The 24,999-nt window shown below is 36.8% G+C and overlaps 1 protein-coding gene across 4 annotated transcripts in view; it reads left to right on the plus strand.

The window, feature by feature from the left end:
• LOC144203487 (neural cell adhesion molecule L1-like protein) overlaps positions 1-24,999 on the plus strand; it is a 55,538-nt gene that overhangs the window by 25,112 nt on the left and 5,427 nt on the right. For 2 of the 4 annotated variants that reach the window (XM_077726960.1, XM_077726969.1), the window contains 15 exons: positions 278-382; positions 1,150-1,347; positions 1,553-1,623; positions 1,692-1,914; positions 2,979-3,014; positions 3,512-3,627; positions 5,809-6,013; positions 6,772-6,894; positions 8,713-8,895; positions 15,134-15,157; positions 15,929-15,994; positions 16,388-16,501; positions 17,497-17,658; positions 18,623-18,799; positions 21,049-21,121. In XM_077726960.1, the coding sequence (XP_077583086.1) occupies positions 278-382; positions 1,150-1,347; positions 1,553-1,623; positions 1,692-1,914; positions 2,979-3,014; positions 3,512-3,627; positions 5,809-6,013; positions 6,772-6,894; positions 8,713-8,895; positions 15,134-15,157; positions 15,929-15,994; positions 16,388-16,501; positions 17,497-17,658; positions 18,623-18,799; positions 21,049-21,121 (1,876 nt within the window). The remainder of the gene's footprint in view (positions 1-277; positions 383-1,149; positions 1,348-1,552; positions 1,624-1,691; positions 1,915-2,978; positions 3,015-3,511; positions 3,628-5,808; positions 6,014-6,771; positions 6,895-8,712; positions 8,896-15,133; positions 15,158-15,928; positions 15,995-16,387; positions 16,502-17,496; positions 17,659-18,622; positions 18,800-21,048; positions 21,122-24,999) is intronic. The other 2 variants (XM_077726978.1, XM_077726987.1) reach the window with 2 other exon arrangements.

Below are 24,999 nucleotides of genomic sequence, written 5' to 3' on the forward strand. Positions count from 1 at the left end.
TATAGTCTTAATCCTTATAGTGTATGCTTAACATAATTTGAACAGTGCGTTAAATTGTCTTAAACAATTACTCCTTGGAAGCAGAGTGAGAAATTAATTGTATATTAAATTTATGTATGCGACCACATGAGTTGATGAGTACCTTATAATATATTTTAAATGATGCTGCCTTATAATGTTGTGCACGCAATATTATATGTGAGTGACACATTATGTTGACTTTTCAGTGGTATTCAGCATATTAACTTGAGATATCTGTTGTTGTACTATAATGCAGATGTTCCTGATGCACCCCAGAATTTAGAGATAAGTGGACTGAAGGATCTGAGAAAGGTCCGTTTGGATTGGGTCCCTGGCAGTGATCATAATAGCTCTGTGATAGGTGAGACAAAACTTTTTTGCAGTCACTTTTAGGAGGTTATTATATTGCGTTGGTGTGCTGTTTTTCCCCAAATAATTTCAATTCAGTGTTCCCTCGCTACTTCGCGGTTCAGCCACCGCAGACTCATAGCTTCGCGGATTTTTTTGGGAAAAAAAATACAAATATTACATTGAGACAACATATTTTGCAGTTTTTTTTGTTATAACATGAATTTCAATCTCTCTACCCGTATTCTATTTGGTGTACTGTATACAGGGGTGGGGTAAAAAAAATTAATTAAATTCAAATTAAGCATTTTTGAAAGGGCATCCCTACTTCACGGAAATTCACTTATCGCGGGTGGTCCTGGTCCCAATTAACCGCGAAAAACCGAGGGAACACTGTATTCTAATGTTACTGATACAAACTACTTATAAACCAAAGATGATTATAAAATAAATGCCACTGTGCAATTTATTTCGATAAAAATGTTGTATTCCACCATATATCAAGCAAATAACGAAATACTACATTAAAAAATGTGGATTTCTTAAAGGGGAAAAAAAGAGTGTACTGTTAAACAGTGTTTTTTTTCTTTTGTTTTATAAACCCACACTGTACCTCTACAATTTATATTATTAACCTCAATTAGGAACATTATTAATCAAGAAAATATGCCAGCAAATTACTAATTTCAATCAGCATTACCTTCATATTAGATTCCACATTTTCTGTCTAAAGTGACATTGTGTGTAATAATGATTCAATGTTCACTGCACTGAATTCAGAATTTCTTGTGGAGTATGAGGAAAGCCAATGGGAGCCAGGCAAGTGGAAAGAGCTCCACAAAGTCCCCGGTAGCCAGGCAACAGCCGAGCTGGCACTCCACGGACATCTTAACTACCAGTTCAGAGTGTACGCAGTGAATGCTGTTGGGCCTGGCCCACCCAGTGAGCCCACTGAGCGCTACAAAACTCTCCCAGATGGTGAGATTCACTTGCACTATCTCTCATGTGAATCTTTGCTTCCTATTCTAGTGATGTTTTCACAATTCTTTACACACCATCATTCGGTAGAAGTAAGATAAGCTGTAATTTTTTTAGACCATTTTATTTCCAAAGCTTTTTGTCACAGCATCTGTAGACACATGTTCTGTCCAAGAATGATAATTTTGAGTAATACCTTTCAAAGCTCCTGATAGGAACCCAGAAAACATTAAGATTGAAGGCCATTTACCTCATCAAATGGACATTACCTGGGAGGTAAGATTATTCACCGGTATTTTTTTTATTTTTCTATATTCTGACCCAATGAAATGTTTCCATTGTAGCCTCTATTGCCTGTTGAACACAATGGCCCAGGCCTTGAATACAAGGTGAGTTATAGAAAACTTGCTGTGGATGACACCTGGAGTGAACACCTGGTGAAAAGACACTCCTTTGTTGTGAGGAACACATCAACATTCATCCCATACGAGATCAAAATTCAGAGCAAGAACAGCCATGGGTGGGGACCAGAACCTAAAATTACTACTGGTTATTCCGGAGAAGATGGTGAGTTAAACACCAAATAGTATACAAATAATGCATGCAATTAATTTAATTTTTCATATACAAAGACGCATGCTATGGTACTATGCATGTGACCAACTCAGCACACCACGCAGATAAAATATACGACCATGAATAAAACTAAACTTGGCAATCCTAGTCGATTCTTTGATTTTAATAAGGAGAAAATCCTTGAAGATTTGGCACAATTATTAGTGTGTAATCTGCATTAGGCCACATAATCATCTATTTTCATTCCATAATACTTAACTTTACCCACTACTACATGGTAATAAATGCCCGTTTCCTAATTAACTACCATTAATGTATGCTATGATTTCTTTCTTTGGCATTTTACTTGTTTAACACGCACAAACGTCATATGAAGGTATTCCCATTTCTAACGATGTGGTAGGTGTTCGTTAGATACATCAATAATTATACTTTAATATAATTATAAAACAATACAGGGGGACATCTGATTAATGATATATACATTTAATTAATTAATTAATCTGGCGATGGGTAATTTCTACCCATTTAAGGCCACGAAATCAAAACAATTACAAGGTTATTGATTAATCCAATTGCGTAAGCAAAAACAACAGGTGTAACAATCATCGCTTATCAGGTATTCAATAATGACAATTAAGGTCGGAACTCAAAAACAACTCCATTGGAAATTAAACAAACAAGCCTCTATTCGGCAAAACTATTCCCTAATCAAGCAAAAAGAGCGTCACGAATTACGACAATATGCGAGTAATCACGGAGGTTGTTGGATAGCGATCACGCTGCATCAGCAATTTTGTAAGCGTCCTTCCAGGTCTGCATTCCAGTAAACAGTCCTTGGAACAAGGACTCGGCGATATGCTACGATCCAGAGCTCGCCCCAAACAAATTGAAGAAGCTCTTATACAAAAATGATTAAATACACACATATATATAATAGTATTACAGAATAACAGTCTTAAATGTGTTTTCTTTCTTAACTTAAGGCGCAACTAGCCCTAATTGTTTATGACTTCCTTAATTCTTTGTTTTATCGTACCCTGCCTTGTCTTCAGTTGTCTTTCGCCATTGTCTACGGGAAAATGTGTCAGGTTAAGTCTTTCCTTTCTTTCTGTTTGCCTGTGCAGTAGTGCTTTTTGCCTACCCCCCGAATGCAGCAGGTGGCAAATAACCTTTTGTAGCGCTGTGAAATCTGAAATGCTGCACTTCTGTCTCAAAATCTGTGCGACCTTTAATAGATCACGACGTGCTCCACAGCGTAGGATGTCTAAGATGTGATACTGCTGCTTCTAGTGTCTGATATTCTCTCCAGCGACCACGTAGAGCAGAAATAATGTATTTTTTTTTTGGTTTGGTTGGCTTTTTTTTCTTTTGGCTTATGTTTGGTGTTCCTCCCTTTACCAAAATATGATTTAGTGCATCATGGCTCTCATTTAGTACCACCATTAGTACCTTAAAATACAAAAATAATGCTTGCTGCAACTTTTTTTATGCAGATATGCTTCTGCATTCACAAGCTTGACTGTAGTGTTAAGAGATGTAAGTGTCTGTAGAGTTACTATGTGACCCTTTCCATTTCCTACTTTAGTTCCCACTGCAGCGCCACGGGATGTTGCTGTGGAAGTGATTAACACAACTGTTCTAAGAGTAAGCTGGACTCCGGTTCCACCTGCCACAGTGAGAGGTCACCTAAGGGGTTATCATGTAAGTTTTCATGAAGTACATTTTAAGCACAAAGTCCACTACCAGAAAATAATGTGTCCAGATGATGAAAGGAATTTTGGTATGAATTTTCTGGTCATATTTTATAAGATTCAAGATTTCCTGCTGATTTGGTAACAAGACATATTAACACATTGGTGATATAGTATACTTATATTGGCATATGTACATCAAGAGATGTCATGATATAGTAGCACCGAAACAAAACAAAAGTTAATCCATTAATATATAAGAGGTCAGATAATAGAGTAGGAAGGGGCAAACTATGGCCCGCGGGCCACATCTGGCCCGCGAGGCGTTTTAATCCGGCCCGCCGACGTTGTCCAAATAATGTTTTTTTTAACCCCAAGATGGTGCCGTCATGTGGAAGCCAGTGGCAGTAGCTCTGTCCACTCTTATTTGTTTTTTTTGTGTTTTACAGCCCCTTTATCTTTTTTTTTAAATTACATTTTAATATTTCAAAATACATTCCTTTTTACTTTACTTTGTACTTCCTACTTTTTACTTTAATGATGGGTGATGAGTATGTTAATACTTTAGTCCTTTTTTCAGTTTATATTTCATTTGTACTGTTAACGGATGCACTTTTTTATATGTATCGTATCTTGTCCTGACCCGGCCCATTTGTCAAATTTTTAAAGTCAATGTGGCCCCCAGGCTGAAAAGTTTGCCCACCCCTGTAATAGAGGGTCATTAAACCCTTCCAGGCAGTGTATAGCCAGAGGATTATTTGTAATACAAAATGAATTAGAAACTCCACTCAATCAGACCTTGAATCTCAACAGTACTAATTAGCAGTACCATGTTATTTTTAAAATAACAATTTCCTTTGCTCAATTGTTACTGTTCCATCAATGCTCAATATGACAGAAAGCAAGAGTTATAAACATCTGTTTTCAGAAAGCTACATTAGCTGTTAGAATGTGCACACAAACTCTGCATGGTAATGTTTCGCCCTGTTGAGTTCTGTCTAAAAGGTTCAGGCAAATTGTCTGTTATGTGGTTACGCCTCTAAAGTGCCAGTTTGAGGCAAGTCAGACTGAAAGCAGCATTTGACACCCAAACAGATGGCAGCCGACTCGGCAATTAAAATCAACATGAAGATAGACTTTGTTGGTCATATTTCTTGTGACATCACAACAAAAGCTGTGTTATAATTAAACTGAAGTTGTGGACCCTGTCAGTATGCAATCATGTACACTTGACCATGAGGACCACTTAGACATCACTGTGCTTCTGAATCCTTCTAAAAAGAAAACAATTTATATAATCTTAGTCATGACCTCTGCGATTGGCTTGTAATCCATTTATGGATCTTAGAAAATTAGATATTGGGCGTGTGGTCATGTATGCCAAACAAAGGCAAGGGAGGGTGTGTGATGTGCTAAATGGCCTCTGAGATTGGCTCCTTAGCTAAAGCTTGACTTACATGTGTAAAAAAAACATAAGATGGAATAATGGGCATCATTTATTTATTTTCCAAACAAGGACACAATGGACTGACACTCTTTTTCTAGTAGCACTACCAGTTTATTGAAAACCGCATATTTGGTACCTCTATTTACAAGGCCTTTCAAAAAAACAAGCACCGTATTTTCACGACTATAAGGCACACTTAAAAGTCTTAAATGTTCTCCAAAATAGACAGGGCGCCTTATAATCCAGTGCGCCTTATATATGGAAAAAATAAAATGTGCCATTCATTGATGGGTGCGCCATATAATGCGATGCGCCTTATAATGTGGTGCGCCTTATATATGGGATATACGGTATTTAGCTTCTACAGTCAAGTTTGAAATAGAATAAGGCTGGAAAACAACAAAATCTGTAGTGAAACTGATAAATGCAAAAAAATATATTGAATAAACAATAGTACTTCAACCAATAGTGGCCTACACGAAGAATAAAAACAAAAAATCCTAAAAAAAAATGTACTGTATTTTCACGACTATAAGGCGCACTTAAGTCTTATAATCCAGTGTGCCTTATATATGGAAAAAAATTAAAATGTGCCATTAATTCAGGGTGCACCTCATAATGCAGTGCGCCATATAGTCGTGAAAATACGGTAAATTGGATGAAAAGCAGCACTATGTTAAATTAAGATGGAGAGATAACTTCTCTTTTTTTCAGCACCATTTCTATTGTGCCTCCTTCTTACAGGTTCACTGGCTCAGAAAGCGAAGTTTCTTGAATCCTGACAGAATCTTGGATGAGCGCCACACACTGTCATTCCCCGGAAAGAGGACTCATGCGATTGTGCCCCGACTTGACGCATTCTCAGAGTATACACTCACTGTCAATGTCTTCAACAAGAAGGGAAATGGACCTAGCAGTGATCCTGTCACCTTTACCACTCCAGAAGGAGGTGAGTTGTTGATGAAAACTATATGTAGATACAGCTTCTAACAACCCAGTTTACTCTTGTTCTCACCGTTTTTACCACAATATAGAATGACTAGTTCTTTCTGTCTTTTACGGGTACGGTAAAATATACTATAATGCCACAATGTGGAGGAATAAAATGAATTATGATTAGTGTATTTCCACGACTATAAGGCGCACTTAAAAGTTTAAAATTTTCTCCAAAATAGACAGCGCGCCTTATAATCCAGTGCGCCTTATATATGCAATAAACAGAAAACCAAAAACGAAAAACCACCACTGTCGGATATTAAAAAAACACAAACGCCTGAACTGAAACAATACTGTCAAATATGCAGATGCCATCTTAGTTTAGAACATCTTCGATCATATAGCTCCTCCCTGCAGGATTTTATACAAAAAAATCCAAAACATCAACAATGGCTGGCTCTAGAGGTGACTGTGTAGTGAGTGCTTCATGCCTGGAAGTCAATAGCAATTACCGTATTTTCACGACTATAAGGCGCACTTAAAAGTCTTAAGTTTTCTCCAAAACAGACAGTGTGCCTTATAATGCGGTGCGCCTTATAAAGAGGTGCGCCTTATAGTCGTGAAAATACGGTACATGGCATCTATATACTTTTTGCACAGAAAATCACTTTTTAGGACACACTGCATGACACTGAGAAATATCTTTCATGTGGAATCATAATTTTTGATAACATACATCATTTGAAAGAAAACTATTTGTTTTATTTTCAGTTCCAGACCAAGTACCCATTCTGACAGCCTCCAATGCCCAGAAGGACTCCATCCGGCTTGTATGGGGTCCACCAAGGCTGGCAAATGGCATATTGACTGGTTATCTCCTGCAGTACCACCTCAGTATGTTTTCACACACACACACACACATAGACACACTAAGCTGTTGCTTTTCAAGATAGTTTGTAGCCCATTCGATTTTATGCATTAACATGGTGTTGCACATTGATTTTTTTGGCTGTATAAGGCATATTGTGTACATTGTTACACATGTAGAGCAATGGCCTCACCATTTAAGGTGTATTTATGGTATAGTATTCTATTTAATGATTAAATAAGCGACTGAAAACAAAAACCCTCACCCTTTAAAACTGGCATTGAAGATGAAAACTATTTCCCATGTATGTTTTTTATGATCATGAAAATGTTACCAATGGCACTCATCATTGTTTCTTGGGGTGAATGCACATATTTTTCTGGATGAGGTAGATAGGTGCTGACATTTTTTGGCTCAAAGTTCCACTTTTTAAGGAGTCAACTTTGCATGATCTACCCTTTTTTTTCTGGGCCACCGACAAAACTCAGAAGTTATGTATGCTGATGATATACCTGATGCCACCACGACCCAAAATAGTGTTGGCATGCATAAATCGTGCTTGGATGCGCGATGGCACTGTTTCCCACCTTAATTCCCATATAATTTATATATGTATAAATCTTACTATCAGTGATCTACCAGTAGTACCTTAGCAATCCTCTGGTAGATCACCATCTATGTATTGAGCACCCCTGGTCTAAATATATAATTTTATTGGTTAACTGAAAAGCACTTTTAAGATTAATATACTCAAAAACTAGAGGAATTTATATAAAAGTAATTATAGTGAGATTTTTATTTATTTATAGGAATCTACTGATTTCCCAAGTGGATCACTCTTCTGTGTGGTTGTCTATAAAATAAGTGGGCACAAAAGAAAACCTCTCTAATTTATAAATGAGTCAATTTAAAACGCTAGATGGCAGTATTTAGTTCTGAATTAGGCGCGACCAACACCCCAATGACGACTTCTTAAATCTAATAACGGTTCACATCATCTAAGACTGCAGATTCTTTTCCTAAAACAATTATTCATGTCTGATGTCCTCCCCCATTCAACAGCTATTCGCAGGCACAAAAAAAATGTTAGTGAGTGAAGGACTTGGCTTTTTCCCACTCTCATTGGCTAAATTGTTCAATGTATTGATAGGATGACACCAAACAGAGCAATCCATTATTTTTAAATTAGCAAATGACTATCCTTAAAGAGTTCAAAAGCACATCAAAGCTTCTAAAGCAACAGTAAGCTGTTATGACACAGCCTCAGCCCTCACCTGCATTTGTACATATATTGGCTTCGACATTGCTTTGCACACTTGGCACACATGCGCTGCACTTTGATCTATAATGCATGTCGGGTGATATGTTTGACTGCTCGTGATTGCCCCTATATTCCCACTTTTTGTGCACCGCCCACCCTTTATGCAAATGTTGCTCCTTTCCACTACATTTTCCAAGCTTTCTTCAAGTTTTTCCTGCTTTGTTTATCCACTTTTATAATGCCTACTTTCCCGTTTTGTTTCCTCCACTCTTCATCAACTGCTACTTGTTAAACCTCTACTACCCCCTTCTTCTTTGGAGTTCTATATATTCCACCCTCATCTCCCTCTTGACATCTTAATGTATTCCTGCTCAGCTCACCTGTCACAACACGTATCTGCGACATTTGCTTTCCGCATGAGTGAGCGTGACACCTACTCATCCTCCCCCCCACCCCGCCATGCAGCCGCTGACCCCTATTTCAGAGTTGTTCCATTACCATACAACATGTGCTTGCAACGTAGGCCTATGCTAAGTCCCTGCTGGCTTGAGCCACATGAACTGAAGTAACATATCTCTTGTAGTTAATGAGACCACAAAGGAGGTGCTGGATTCCCGTGAAATGAACATCACCGGGCCTGACACCACCCACTGGCAGCTGGAGGGCTTAGAAGGGGGCAGCCTCTACCTCTTCCATCTCAGTGCCTGTACTCGAGCAGGGTGTGGACCTCTACTGGCGCAGGAGAGCAGCACTGTCACTCCAGCTCGTGAGTACATGAATAAGACACGTCTACTGTATAATGGTACAGTGGATTAGGGTCTTTCCATGGATCCAATGAATCTGTTGTATCAATAATTGTGCTCCAGATCTGATAAGGCAGGTGTGAATATGCCTCAAATTTACAGTGGTTTTGTTTTTCAATCCCAAAACACAAAAATCTCCTCTGTTGGTACAACCAATGTTGGAGATAATATCTACCCTTTCATCTTTTATGATATTCTCATCATACAGGGGTTGCCAGTTAATTGCATTGCATATTTTTGGTTTTCAATTCATCTATACCAGGGGTGTCAGACTGTTTGTTTGCGGGCCGTGTTAATGTCAACTCGATTTCATGTGGGCCGGACCATTTTAGATATAATATTTAGATCTTTTTTTTTTTTATAAATGGATTAAAAGAACTGGATTAAAAGCCCCAAATATTCAGTTTTTCTATAGATCTAATACAATGTTTATTTTAGCTTTTTTATATATATTTTTAGATTTTACAAAATGATTTTTGAACTAAAAACACAGAAAAAATGGATTAAAAAATGACAATTATTGATTTAAAAGGGGGGAAATCAGGGAATTTAATATACTTCTATACTCTTTGTTTAAATTTTATGCCAAAACAGAAAGTCGGCACTCATAATTTACTTTCCCGGGCCAGTTTTGGCCCCCGGGCCGCCACTTTGACACATGTGAGTTAGCGTGTTTTTCTGATCTATACCTAGTATGTGAGGTCTGGAAGGAAATAGGCATTCATACACTAAATCCTTAACACAGGTGTTTAAAAGAAAATTATCCCACTTAAAGGTTACAATAATTGCTGAATTCAATTCCATTGAATGACTTCTGAATGTCCATTTTGCATTATTTTTACACTTGTAGTTGGCAATTGCAATTAGGTTTTTATCAGGTGCATTCCAAACCACTTTAAATGAGAATAAAAATTACATTTCATTGTAAATCTCCCCCAAATGCTATTATCGACAAATAATCCGTCCAGGATGTACTCCGCCTCTCACACAAAGTCGGCTGGGATACGCTCCAGCTCACCCACAACAATAATGAGGACAAATGCTTTTCAAAATGGATGGCTGCAACTCTTCTGAAGGGATACATGTAATGAATGCATTATTACAACTTAAGTGTTCATCAAGCTGTTGCATACAAAATACAGTGGAAATTTTCAGAGGGTGAGATAAGTTAAGCTAATGTGGGAGACAACAAGCACATCTTTAACTACATTAGTCGTAAATGTTTGGCTTTTGTTAGCATTCTGTTAAACTCAATGAGGTAATATGCCATTTGAAAATATCAAATGTGTGTAGCTCAGTTTCAGTCATAGTTGAAATCTAAGCTGCCCAATTTCTTTATGCTCTTGTGTTAATTGAATAATAATGGCTGCATTAGTGTTGGTAATTTGTGGTTCAAATTGTGTATAATTAGAGAATGATTTAAACTCAAATGATTTGTTGCCTCACCTTTACAAATCCACTTTGGGAGCCATGATAAAAAATGGTGATAGGGTTTTACAAAACTATTTTGTATAGTTGGTGTCATAGTCTCACCACTACTTATGTGGGGGTAAGCGCTAATTGTTTATTTATTTCTTGACTTCCTGATAAGGACTGTTACATGTGAAGAAAAAATTATTTGTGTGGAGTATATGTAATTTGTTTAAAGTTATAATCTAAAACAAAATCTTGTAGTTTCTAGGAATGGACTTAATTTGAGGGGACAAACGATTTAAACTTAATAGACCAGCCAATCGCAGGACACAATGAGACAAACAACTATTCGCGTACACCCTCACACTTAAGAACGATCTGGTGTGGTCAACCATGCATGTTTTTGGAATGTGGCTAACTCCATAAATGGAGGCCATAACCTGCTGGGAATTGAACCATCAAGCTCAGAACTGCGATGCAGATGTGCTATTCACTCCATCTCCGTTCCGCCTAAGCCAGGGGTGGGCAAATTTTTCAGCCCGGAGGCCACATTGATTTTAAAAATTTGACAGATGGGCGGGGTCAGCACAAGATACGATACATATAAAAAAGTGCATCCGTTAACAGTACATATAAAAACATAAACAGAAAAAAGGACTTAAGTATTAACATACTTATCACTCATCATTAAAGTAAAAAGTATAAAATACAAAGTCATGTAAAAAGGAATGTATTAAGAAATATTAAAATGTAATTTTAAAAAAAAAAGGTAGCGGGGCTGTAAAACACAAAAAACAAATAAGAGTGGACAGTGCTATTGCCACTGGCTTCCGCGTGACGGCACCAACTTGGGTAAAAAAAAAATTGGACAACGTTGGCGGGCCGGATTAAAAGCCAAAGCGGGCTGGATATGGCCCGCGGACCGTAGTTTGCCCATGTCTGCCCTAAGCAAAGATATACCTTCAAATTGCGATAACAAAATTGAGTAACTAGCCACAGGGTTCCTTATAATAGTAAACAATCATTAACAGTTTATTTGTACCAACATTCAATATTTGTAATAAAGGAGAAGCACCGCAATAGGCAACTAATTGTTTGCATTTATTGACCACACAAACAAATACATCAAGTAAACAGTTTTAGTATGTAGTTTTAGTGAGTAGATTACACAATCTCCATTGGTCTGTTCTTCCTAAAACCAGTGCTAATTAATCCAGAGTAGTATAATTATATTCCTGATCATAAAAACACTGTTAGGATTATTACTCGACAAATCAGACAGACCTCAAAGCACTTGACTATTTCTTGTCCTATGTAATTTAACCAGCTTCAACAAGAACAAAGTATTTAAATCAATTCCATTCAAGATACACTGTAATTTCAGTACAATCGACCCTCAAGCAACAGAGAAAACAAACCCTTCGACACACCAGGTCTAAAATACGAACATAAAAAAGAGATATGTGTCCTCTATTTAAAAAAAGGTTATTCATACCTCATGGCTTTTAGGTTTCCTTTGAGAGGCTCGCCATTTTCTCCCTGTCGTAAGATTCATTGTTTGTAAATGCAGCTTGGTGGAGAGATCAAACTGATTCTGTTTGGGGAGTTTGATCCCAAAGCATTTTACTCACTATGTAATTTGTGGCTGCCAATAGCATCTAGCAGAAGCACCATGAATTGGTAGACAATAATAGGCAGTGTTTGAGCCAGTGTGAGGGGATGAAAAGAGAACACAAGGGAGCAAATGTGTCCCCTGAAAGGTTTTAGGATAGTTATATGGCAACCATATAGTAAAAAAAGTTTTTTTTAAAAGTTTGTTTGCTTATTTGTTTCATCCTTTGGGCTTTTTGAAAGTTTTGCAACTGTCCAAGTAAGCACATTTTAAAAGAACTACAAAAATATTTAATACCGTATTTTCACGACTATAAGGTGCACAAAAAAAGTCTTAAATTTTCTCCAAAATAGACAGTGCGCCTTATAATCCAGTGTGCCTTATATATATGGAAAAAATAGAAAACCAAAAACGAAAAACGACCACTGTCGGATATTAAAAAAACAAAAACGCCTGAACTGAAACAATACTGTTAAATATGCAGATGCCATCTTAGTTTACAAAATTTTCCATCATATAGCTCCTCCCCCACTGCAAGATTTTAGACAAAAAAATCCAAAACATCAACAATGGCTGGCTCTAGAGGTGACTGTGTAGTGAGTGCTTCATACCTGGAAGTCAATAGCAATTACCGTATTTTCACAACAATAAGGCGCACTTAAAAGTTAAATTTTCTCCAAAATAGACAGTGCGCCTTATAAAACAGTGCGCCTTATATATGGAAAAAATGTCATTCATTGAGGGTGCGCCTTATAATGCGGTGCGCCTTATAGCCGTGATAATACGGTACATAAATATAGGGGAAAATGATGGAATGCGGTATTAAAGGAACTACAAAAATATTTAGATAAATAAATATAGGGGAAAATGATGCAATGCGGTATTAAAAGAACTGCAAAAATATTTAAATATATAAATATAGGGGAAAATGATGCAATGTGGTATTAAAAGAACTACAAAAATATTTACATAAATAAATAAAGCGGAAAATGATGCAATGCGGTACCACATGGAAAAAAAGTAGTAAAATGATTATGTAGATTTTTAATTTAGACATAAACAAGCCATTTCTTGAAAAATAAAAAGACTTTAAAACACATATTTTACTTCCAAATTGCAGAGAAAATAGCCACAAGTATCCCACAGGCGTTGGAATATTTGCTCCCTTGCACCACATTTGAGCCCCCTGGTTCTTATCATCAATGTGTTGGCTGATAGCGCTGAAAGTAGCAATTGCTGATAAAAGGGTTTGTTGGCAAAATGCAATCAAAAGCTCCTCAGAAATCAGCCAACCGTAGAATCACAATCTACTTTAGTGTGACATAGCAGTGACCAATTCACACATCAGCCCCCCTCCTTCAGCATTGTATAATTAATGATATGATATGTTCATGATATATTATCAATGTGACATAGCAGTTATTCAATAAATTATATGATATTTTGGGAAAACTCTGTTTACGCTGCTTCAAAATATCTGAGAAAATGAAGTTATTTCACATTAGGAAAAAAAAGGCAAAAACATGCTACAAGACACTTGATAATGTAATGGTTCATTGTCCTGACTCCAGTGCGTAGGATCGATTCCTTCTCAGTGGCAGTGCGATTATGCATGTAAATGGTTGTCTCGCTCTGTGTCTATATCTGTAGTCCCTATTCCCCCTCTGGACATGTCCAAACCATCAAATTCTGGTCTATCTAACCTTGTCTCCAAAATATCTGACCTTAAATATTCCCTATTGCACAATTCTAATCCTATACAACGTGGTACCTCCTAAAGAGACCCTCAGCATTTTAATCTTTGCTGCTTCTAGCTTCACCACCTGTCTTTTGCTCTCAGATACTGAGATAGTTGTATATTTAAGCAGAAGGCTCTGAGTACCTTTTTATTTTAGTTACTTTTTCCTCACAGTGTTGAATGACCCCACTACTATGTATACAAACAACACTGTTGGACCAAAGGTAGATTAACCAAAGAAAAATGCCAAACATGTCTGAATCCAATCAGAGGGCTTTCGCGCACACCCACGATTTTATCAAGAGGAGTTAGAGTGGTATCTAAGTGGGTTGTTGACTACTGACACTTGACAATTGAAAATGCTTTTATTGTCCGTATAAAAGTATAATGAGATTTAAAGCGGCATCACAAAGTGCACAAATAACAACAACAAACAATAAATAATGACAATGAATATTAAATACATAATCAATAAATGATAACACAGAACAATAAATAAAGAATAAGTGAGTAATAATAAATAATACAAAATAATAATTATAAATAATAAGTAAGTAATAATAAATAAGTACTGATAACATAATAAGTATAGTAGTCAACATAATAAATAAGTACTCATAACATAATAAGTATAGTAGTCAGCATTATAAATAAGTACTCATAACATAATAAGTATAGTAGTCAACATAATAAATACGTACTCATAACATGATAAGTATAGAAGTCAACATAATCAATAAGTACTCATAACATAATAAGTATAGTAGTCAACATAATAATTACGTACTCATAACATAATAAGTATAGTAGTCAACATAATAAATAGGTACTCATAAAATAAGAAGTATAGTAGTCAACAAAATAAATAAGTACTCATAACATAATAAGTATAGTAGTCAACATAATAAAAAAGTACTCATTACATAATAAGTATAGTAGTCAACATAATAAATAAGTACTCATAACCTAATAAGTATAGTAGTTAACATGAATAAGTGGTCACATAAATAAGTAGGGACAAAAGTGACTGAAGTGGTTACCAGTCTATGGAGTTTTAGTGCAGTAAAACATAAATCTTGATTAGGTCCTTCTTAGAGCAGAATCCGAGTAGATTATGGTGACAGCTCTTGGGAAGAAACTGTCCTTGAGTCTGTTTAGTGTTTTTGTTTCATTCATTCATTTTCCATACCACTTATCCTCATAAAGGTTACAGGTGTTTTTGTGTCAGGTCTGTTTAATTAATGAATCACTAAACTATCTCAAAATGGTTCCAAACTTTGTTAAACTTTTCCTACTTCTAGAATATCTTGCATAAAATCAGCATTTTCCTCTTTCATTTATCTATGTTTTGTGGTAAGAACATACACAAGTCAAGATCTGTATATTGCACGAGTACACAGCAAACTTTGACATATTCATATTTTGTATTTGTTGACAGCAGCTGTAATCTCTGTCGATCACAGTATGTATGGCCGGCCGTCTTGTAGCATTTAACATGGAAATAGTTCAAATGTGGATCCTACTCCTATCTAGTCAGAATATTTTCCCAGTACACAAGATTCTTATCCTTTTAGAGTTTGCATTCCTGACCCTTTTTAGATTGATCGAGTGTGTTTCTTTCACCATCTTCACACAACATTCAATATCAGATAGAGCACCTACATGTTTTTCGCCGTGCAAGAACACAGTTTGAGGACTGAAATTCTTTGTAACTTTTGAGTCAATTTTTTTCTCAGATACACTGATAGATTGGAGGATATTTCAGCTTCAGTTGTGTTTTGCTCTTAGGTTATCTATGTACAGTGTTCCCTCGCTACTTTGCGGTTCAGCCACCGCGGACTCAGAGCTTCGCAGATTTTTGGGGGAAAAAAATACAAATATTACATTGAGACAACATATTTTACAGTTTCTTTGTTATAAGATGAATTTCACTCTCTCTACCTGTATTCTATATGGTGTACTGTATACAGGGGGGTAAAAAATAATATAAACTATATATATTTTTTGAATTAAATTCAAATTTTGTATATTTGAAGGGGAATCCCTACTTCGCGGAAATTCACTTATCGCGGGTGTTCCCGGTCCCCATTAACCGCGGTGACCGAGGGAACACTGTAGTAGCTTCTTTAAAAAGATCTGCTTGCTTTAGGTCTTGCTTACGAGTTTTCTTTATCCTCTCTAAATTTCACAAAAAGGGTCATTCTAACATTGGAGACTTCTTTTCTCATTCCAGGCCACAACTGCTCTCTTTCCTTTCCTCGCTTGAACGAAAACACTGCTGCCCATCCTCCTCCGTTAGGTATATGCTATATCTATGTCAACTTGATATACCTGAACTTTGAACAATGAGATTTTGAGCATGGGATTTCTTAATTCTGTTGGGGTCGGATGCCAGTTGCTCTATAGACAGAAGTGGATCTCACTTTGCACCCTTTGGCACTGCATCGACCCTTTACAAGCCCGAATCCAGCTCTGCTTCATTAAGTCGAGGGGACCGAGATTGCCTTTTGAAACTGCTATCTGAATGTATTTCTGCTGCAAGCTGCACTCTTCTCAAAACTGCATGGGGGATCTTATTTGCTTTGGCTAATCCTCTTTTCCTGCCTCCTTTCTCTCTTTTTTTGCCCGGTGGTGTTTTCCTTTCCCTCTCAAACACATTTTTCCGCCTCTCTATTTCGTCCTTTTCTATCAGTTCCAGGCCTGTTGAACGTAAGCTCTTATGCGAGTGACACCTATGCTAAAATCAGCTGGACTGTCAGGGAGGAGCAGCAGGACTCGCAGCTTTACGTGGCTTATAGGAACAACCGTAAGCTTCTTTTTTTTTGACTGCTCCACATTGACAGAGGTTTTCGTTGACATTAATACAAATGTATCCTAAATGTTAATTCAACATTTTCCCAACATTCCTCACTGTTAGTGCCTGAATATTATACATGCTCAAGATACGGTGGAACCTCTTAAGATAACATGATCCGTAGAATGCTTTTTCACTAGATATACTCAGTATTTGCACCATAAGATGCTACTTTTTTTGACCCATCGCGTCGAACCCTGTGGCTCATAGTCCAGCAAATACTGACTGATGAGATGCAACTCTTTTTGTGTACAAACATAACACAATGTGTAAAGTTTATACTCCAATGACGCCTAAATAGTTTGGTTCTTTTTTTTTTGGTTACCGTATTTTCACGACTATAAGGCGCCCTTAATGTCTTAAATTTTCCCCAAAAATAGACAGAGCGCCCTATAATCCAGTGCGCTTTATATATGGACCAATACTAAAAATGTTATCACGATAAAATAAAATCAGTCGATAGAGTACACCATCCTCTACAGCTCTCACAACTACGGCAAGCAGCCCCCGATTCTAATATTTTAACGGTGCATCTTTTATGTGGGTCAAATACAGAAATAGCATTCGTTACTGACACTGCGGCTTAAAATGTGATGCGCCGTATAGTCGTGAAAATACGGTAGTTAAGATTTGGATTTGATTTCTTGATGTGTTGTGTCTTTCGTCTTGTCCTTGTGAAGGCCAATTCATGTCATCGGTTTCTGCCTCCTTTCCTGTCATTAATGACAATAAGCTAAGCTGCCAGACAATAGTTGGCTGAACTGAATTATCTTTTAAAATATTTCTGCTGTAAAAATAGTTTTGGAAAATATATATTTTTAGAAATTTTTAATTTCGGGATGTTAAACTTTGGAGGTTCCACTCATGCGACATATCTCTGTTTTTCTGCGAGGACAATTATTTAAGACTGGCTGCTTGTACACTTGTTGTCCTTGGCTTGTGTGTAGGTGATGGTAACTGGCGCATATCCAAGGCGGTAAACACTTCTCAAAGCTTCCACGTAATTGATGGGCTCAAACCGGGGACCGTGTATACTGTGCGCCTCATGGCCAAGACTTTGCTCGATAATGCTAGCATTTTCGAGGATGTTATCCAGACGCAAGTCACAGGTAAGTTGTGGCAAAATAGATTCTAGCTATTGTGTCGTCAGTAGAGTTGTAGTGCAAGCAGCGTTTGGAGCCACCTAAAGACATCAGTGAATTAAGCATTTGCTTATGCCATTTAGTGAAGAGAATATCATTGTGTTTTGGTTAATACTTGTTTATTTTGTTAGTCCTCGATGATAATCCATATTCTGCTATAGTTTCACTCAGGATATTGTATAACCTAATTCCTATAGGCCAAGGGTGTCAGACTCGGGTTGGTTTGCGAGCCGCTTTAATGTCAACTTGATTTATCGTGGGCTGGAACATTTTTTTAAATAAATGGATGAAAAGAACTGGAATAAAAGCCCTGAATATTCAGTTTTTTATAGATCTAAAACAATGTTTATTTGAGCTTTTTTAAATATATTTTTAGATTTTATAAAATTATTTTTGATCTAAATACATAGATAAAATAGATTAAAAAATTACAATTATTGTTTTAAATGGAGAAAAATCAGGAAATATAATATACATCTATAATCTTCATTTTAATTTGATCCTAAAACAGAAAGTCGGCACTCATGATTTACTTTCCCGGGCCGCACAAAATGATGCGGCGGGCCAGATATGGCCCCTGGGCCGCCACTTTGACACCTGTGCTCTAGGCTTTGCGCTTGTGGTTTTAACAATATGGCTTTTTAAAAAATATTTTCATTTCAATTACAATATTTTAAATTTAAACTTTAAATTGTAATTCCACAATATTTTATATTCCATATGTTGGTGGTAATCTTTTTTTCACATCAGAATGAGCATTTAACATGACAACAATCTGCCACAAAAATGCAGAATTGTTATTTTGTTCTCTTTTTTGTGTGTTTAGGGGAATCTGCATGCACAGAAATGCACAAAAATATTTGTTCATGTGAAGTGTATAGGTGGAAATGTTAAATGATGAGTTTAAATGATTCTTTGTTGTTTTACCCAGGTGTGGCAGTTCAGCATAGAGGCATATCCACCAAGGGCTGGTTCATCGGGACAATGTGTGCCGTGGCGCTCCTAACACTTATTGCCCTCATAGTGTGTTTTATGCGAAGAAACCAAGGGGGCAAGTATGCAGGTACGCTGACGCCTGGCAGACAAGACATGCTCTCCATGGACAAAGGTCAGTTAGTCTTTCACTGGAGTTTATTGTGTCATTTTGGGATGTCAACCAAAATGTTGCTACCCTGACATTGACATGTCCATTTTATAAGATGAAGGTCATTTTGGTTGACCTCCTAAAAATGACCATCAGCCATAAAGTCGCCCCTCTTTGCATCATCCATGCATGTTCCATGTTTGCATGATATTACATCATACACCAATAAATAACAAGCTTGAAGACAAAGCTTTGTTCTGGGAGATTAGGAAGACTAAAAACTGGACTTTATATGCAGAATTAGAAAAAAACAGCAAAATGAGACAATACCTTGAGTTCCTTACATTACTGAGCATTTTTTAAAACATTATAACTTATTTTAATGATTTTATGATGATTTGCAAATGCTTCTGTGGTAATAAAGAGACAAATAGCGGTCTCATTAGTGAAAAGCCTTACAAAGATATTTGTTGCCAGATTTATTATTTGTTCTATTAACATAGTACATTAAGTACACTGTAGTGCACATATTTAGTCTATTATTCCTCAAGGAGAAAAATATAATAATAATAAATCATAATAATAATTCTGATGGCAATAATAATAATAGTAATAATAATAATAAAATAGTAATTAAAAAAACAATAATAAAAATAGAATAATAATAAAAAACAATAATAATAATAAAATATTAATAATAATAAAAAACAATAATAAAATAATAATAATAACAAAAAATAATAATACAAAGAATAAGAATAAACAATGATAATAATAATTATTATTATTTTGTGTACATGATTTACAGCTACTACTGTGTTTGATCACTATTGAAAAAAGGGAATCATTCTATTACATGTCAAATTTGACTATTACATGTCTTGATGATGTCCTATTGAGCCCAATCACATAAATTCTAATTGAAATTTGTTGAATTGGACTTAAAGAAGTTTAACGGTTTGAATGGATCTTCTTGAATCTCTACAAACGCTAAGTTATCATTTTAGGATGAGATTCATTCTTTAGGGAGTTCTACATATTTCATTTATCTACCTAATGCCGTTCATTCGTTAGTATGGGGTCCTACTAAAGTCTCAACAGAATAGGCTTTGACAAGCTCGGTACTGCATGGCAAAAACCATTTGCATACCCGTGTAAAGCGTTGCTTCTGAATGAAAATCCTGGATGAGACGATTTTGACTTCTCACCTGTGCCGCTGCTCCCTCTGGGCCTCGGTACTTTCTTGTTGCGGAGAGATACTCATTCTCCTCACATATGCTTTATTTCCTCACAAGCTGTCTTCGCTCTTGCAACCCACCTCAGCGTGGGTAGCTTTTGACAAGTATTGAAATTTTTCACAAGCACTTTTGCACCACCACCATCACCACCGGCAAACACCTTTGCCCATCCAATTCTTTTCACATAAAACTTTTCTGTTGAGTTCAGCTTCAAGGCAGGGATAGATGAAAAAAAAAGTAGAAGAAGAAGAATAGAAACTCCTCAAACTCCACTTGATAGAATGTTTGCACACACCATATTATTATTCCCAAAAGCTTTTTGCATCTAGCTGTTGAAAGCTAACTCTAACATGGATGCAAATGCTTTCATTTAGATTTTTTTGTATTATTTTAGCCTGAGTGTAAAAGTGGTGCTTGAGTCATTTAGCAGACACTACCTTGTAGAAAGATAAGACGTTTAATTTCCCCTGCTGTTCTTCAATTCCCAGTAACACATGCTCTTAGGCCAGGGGGGGGCAAACTTTTCGGCCCGGGGGCCACATTGACTTTAAAAATGTGTCAAATGGGCCGGGTCAGCACATAATACGATACAAATAAAAAAGTGCATCCGTTAACAGTATATATGAAACATAAACAGAAAAAAACGGACGAAGGTATTAACATACTCATCACTCATCATTATAGTATGAAGTACAAAGTAAAGTAAAAAGGAATGTATTAAGAAATATGAAAATTTAATTTAAAAAAAAGATAGAGCGACGGTAAAACACGAAAAACAAATAAGAGTGGACAAAGCTTCTGCCACTGGCTTCGGCGTGATGGCGCCATCTTGGGGGGAAAAAAGAAGAAAAAAACAATAAAATACATTATTTGGACAACATTGGCAGGCCGGATTAAAAAGCCTAACGGGCCGTATGTGGCCCGCGGGCCGTAGTTTACCCATATTTGTCCTAGGCTTCTATAAAGTATTGTAGGTGTGCACATTTTTGCACCTGTCTATCCTTGGAAAATTAACCAACTGTGATGTTTTTGCAGTGAAAGCAAAGGAAGAAATAAACCCCGATGAACAATCACAGGCACTGAATGATGACACCTTCTGTGAATACAGGTGAGTTGCAACTTTTGGTTATCAGAAAATGGCCAATGACTACTGTGTACAGACCTGGACTCGCTTACTTGGATTTAAGTAAGGATTTAAGTAATGACTTTACTTACATGCAAATGCTGTACCCTCCGAGTGACAACAAAAATGTCAAAACTTTTTTTAAACATATGACTAATGAGTAATGAAACAACGACACACTCATTTTCTTTCACTGTCAATTCTTTCTTCTCACTTTTCAAAAAAAGCAAAGCGTCTGTTCTCGAGCATTACCAGGACGAGCCTAGAAGACACTTTTCAACTTTCCGTCATGAAATTGGCTAGGTAATTATACAGTGTAGAACAAACTAGTTGTATTAGAATCCCATAGATGTGCTGTGCACCCTATAGTTAGAGACAAATCCTTTCATTTGAGATGAGTGTAGATTTGCACTGTAATTAATTAGTGTGTTGATCATGATACAATTAGTTTCATGAAATGCTTTAAAATGTGCATGTACTACAAGGGGTTTTTTTTGCCTCTTTGGGTTGTGTCTTCATTTGCACTGAATATATCCATGTCTACCTCATCTCTCTTGGCAAACTAATTAGGTCTCTTTTGAGACTATAAGGCGGACTTAAAAGTCTTAAATTTTCTCCAAAATAGACAGTGCGCCTTATATATGGAAAAAACGGAAAACCAAAAACGAAAAACCACCACTGTCGGATATTAAAAAAACACAAACGCCTGAACTGAAACAATACTGCTAAATATGCAGATGCCATCTTAGTTTACAACATCTTCCATCATATAGCTCCTCCCCCACTGCAAGATTTTATACAAAAAAATCCAAAACTTCAACAATGGCTGGCTCTAGAGGTGACCGTGTAGTGAGTGCTTTATACCTGGAAGTCAATAGCAATTACCGTATTTTCACGACTATAAGGCGCACTTAAAAGTCTTAAATTTTCTCCAAAATAGACAGTGCGCCTTATAATAGAGTGCGCCTTATAATACGGTGTGCCTTACAATACAGTGCGCCTTATAATACAGTGCGCCTTACATATGGAAAAATGTCGTTCATTGAGGGTTCGCCTTATAATGCGGTGCGCCTTATAGTCGTGAAAATACGGTATACTTGATTTACTAGTTTAAATCATTCTATGGCCATGATTACAACTCAAAACATACCTTGATGATTTTAAAAAATATTTTCTACTGTAACATTCATGGCAGTTGCGCCACATTAACATTAGTCACCAATAATTGTGTGCACTGTTGACAGTTATGTGCAATATTCTTTTAGCTGAAATATATAGCATCAATGCTACCCTTCAACATAGCACATTTTTAGTACACAAATAGCAAAACAGAGAAAGAGAAAATGGTACAAGAAGAAACCATCTCCTCTTTCAGCACCATAGACAGCTCCACTTCATGTCAATATAAAGCCAAGTGAGGCCAGTTTATTTTTTCAAGCCAAGTGCTGAGGTCAGGGATCTTAGCCTTTGCAATCCACAGGCAGAAAAGGATCAATAAGTTGTGCAGAAATAAATCATATATTCAAGTGCGCAAACCATTCACACCAGCAATCTATTTGCCACGCGGGGATAGATATGGGTCAACCAGGGCAAATATGGCTGGTGCACTGGGTGAATTGGTTTTAAAAGTTGAATTCAACTTAGAAAAGACCATGATAGCAACCGCCCACCCATATGACATAGTGAGAGAACAATATTGTCACATTGTGCGGGCAAAGCAGGCGAGAAAAGGGAGATGGATTTAAATGTTGGGTACAGGAAGTCTAGGCAGGGTAGTGGTAGCTCAAAATTTTAAGGTGTCCAAAAACTAATGCAGGCCTGGGTGGGATTTCTCCAGGTACTCCAGTTTTCTCTCACATCCCCAAAACATGCATTGTAGGCTGTTTGACACTCTAAATCAGGGGTGTCAAACATACGGCCCACGGGCCCGATCCGGCCCATCTGGTGGTTTGGTACGGCCCGGGGAAAAAAGCTGCATTGTACAAAAAAAAATGAAATTTCTTTAAAAGTTGTAGTTCTTGTATTAACCGCTAGGGGCGCAGTGTTTTAGTACGTGCAGACAACATGAATTGACATTTATTTATGTTCTTATGTTATTCTCTTGTTCATAATATATTGTTCATCATGTAAAAGGAAAATTCTTTTAATAAACATTTTGATAATTTACTCATTCTTTGCACTAATTATTAGTATAAGTGACTAATATAAAGGAAAAAAAATTGGGCTTATTGTTAGTTCTATGTAATTTTGCAATGAGTTTACTGGTCCGGCCCGCTTGATCTCGAATTAAGCTGTTTTCAGCCCGCAGACCAAAGGGAGTTTGACACCCCTGATCTAAATTGCCCCTAGGTCTGCATGTGAGCATAAATGGTTGTCCGTCTGTGTTTGGCTGGCCACCAATTCAGTTGGGATAGACTCCAGCACCCCCCTTGTGAGGATAAGCGGTTCAGAAAAGGAATTCATGAATGCGATTGAAGTCAATTTTCCATATAATGTCCCTTTCAAAACTGAAAAACTCATTTTTTTCCCTCAAGAAAAGCTTTTTATAATGAATATAGTTTCTTCTAGTGTCTTTGTTAGTTCACGTTTTCTTTGGTCGCTACAATGCTTACAGAAAGGTAAATAAATGGGAACTTTACCTGAGATTAGGGTTTTGTTTATTTGTTTTGTTAACAATGATGTGGTAACACACACAGTTATGCACACCTACACAATCTCACCCCAGTATTCCAACACATAAACCCGACCCCACACAAAAGAAATCAACAAAAATAGCCTTTTCTATCGTCCTCCATTCTGAGCACAGTGAGTCACAATTGCACGCAGGCTGCCAATTGCGTTCCCGTGATGCTTGCCAAGACAATAATTCAGCAGGAAGAAACGTGGTGTCTTGGGTGTCTTCAAACTGTTCATGCGCTGTAGTTCCAAGATGTGATAAGAAGGTTTTTTTTTTTTTTTTGCAGCCCTGAAGCAATTTGTGTGCATGAAAGTATTGCTGGCCATAGAACTGACTGCTGTGCACATCCTGACATGGTTCATACACACTTTTGGTTGTTTTAGATATTGTTTTTCCTCTCTGAGGTTTCACCTAGAAGGTCAGGCTATGACACTAACAACTGTTGAAATGTAATAATCGTATCTGGGAAAAAAAATGAGACCACTAGGATTTGGGCCCAGTCTACTTCTACCTGTCACCTCTTTATATGTTGTTATGTTCAGTTTTTAGTGAATCTGTATTTTCATTTTCAAACATTATTCATCAATATGTACCAGAAGCAGCATTTTCTAATCCAGACATGGGCAAACTATGGCTCGCGGGCCACATTCGGTCCACTGGGCCTTTTAATCCGGCCCGCCGACGTTGTCCAAATGTTTGTTTTTTATTTTTGCTCCCCAAGATGGCGCCGTCACGCGGAAGCCAGTGGCAGTAGCTCTGTCCACTCTTATTGCTTTTTCATGTTTTACAGAGACACTATCTTTTTTTAATTTACATTTTAATAATTCTTGATACACTCATTTTTACTTTACTTTGTACTTTATACTTTTTACTTTTATGTTGAGTGATGAGTATGTTCATACTTTAGTCCTTTTTTCAGTTTATATTTCATTTGTACTGTTAACGGATGCACTTTTTTATATGTTATCGTATCTTGTGCTGACGCGGCCCATCTGTCAAATTTTTAAAGTCAATGTGGCCCCCGGGCCGAAAAGTTTGCCCACCCCTGATCTGATCTCAGTGTTTGTCTGAACACTTTCACTAGTCTTATATTTATGTGCTTGCTGTATATATATATATATATATATATATTTTTTTTATGTATCAAATGTCTAAAGAAATTTGCGCCAACGTTTGGTATTGGCTA

The sequence above is a fragment of the Stigmatopora nigra genome, chromosome 1 (genome assembly GCF_051989575.1).
Source record: "Stigmatopora nigra isolate UIUO_SnigA chromosome 1, RoL_Snig_1.1, whole genome shotgun sequence".
Classification (NCBI taxonomy): domain Eukaryota; kingdom Metazoa; phylum Chordata; class Actinopteri; order Syngnathiformes; family Syngnathidae; genus Stigmatopora; species Stigmatopora nigra.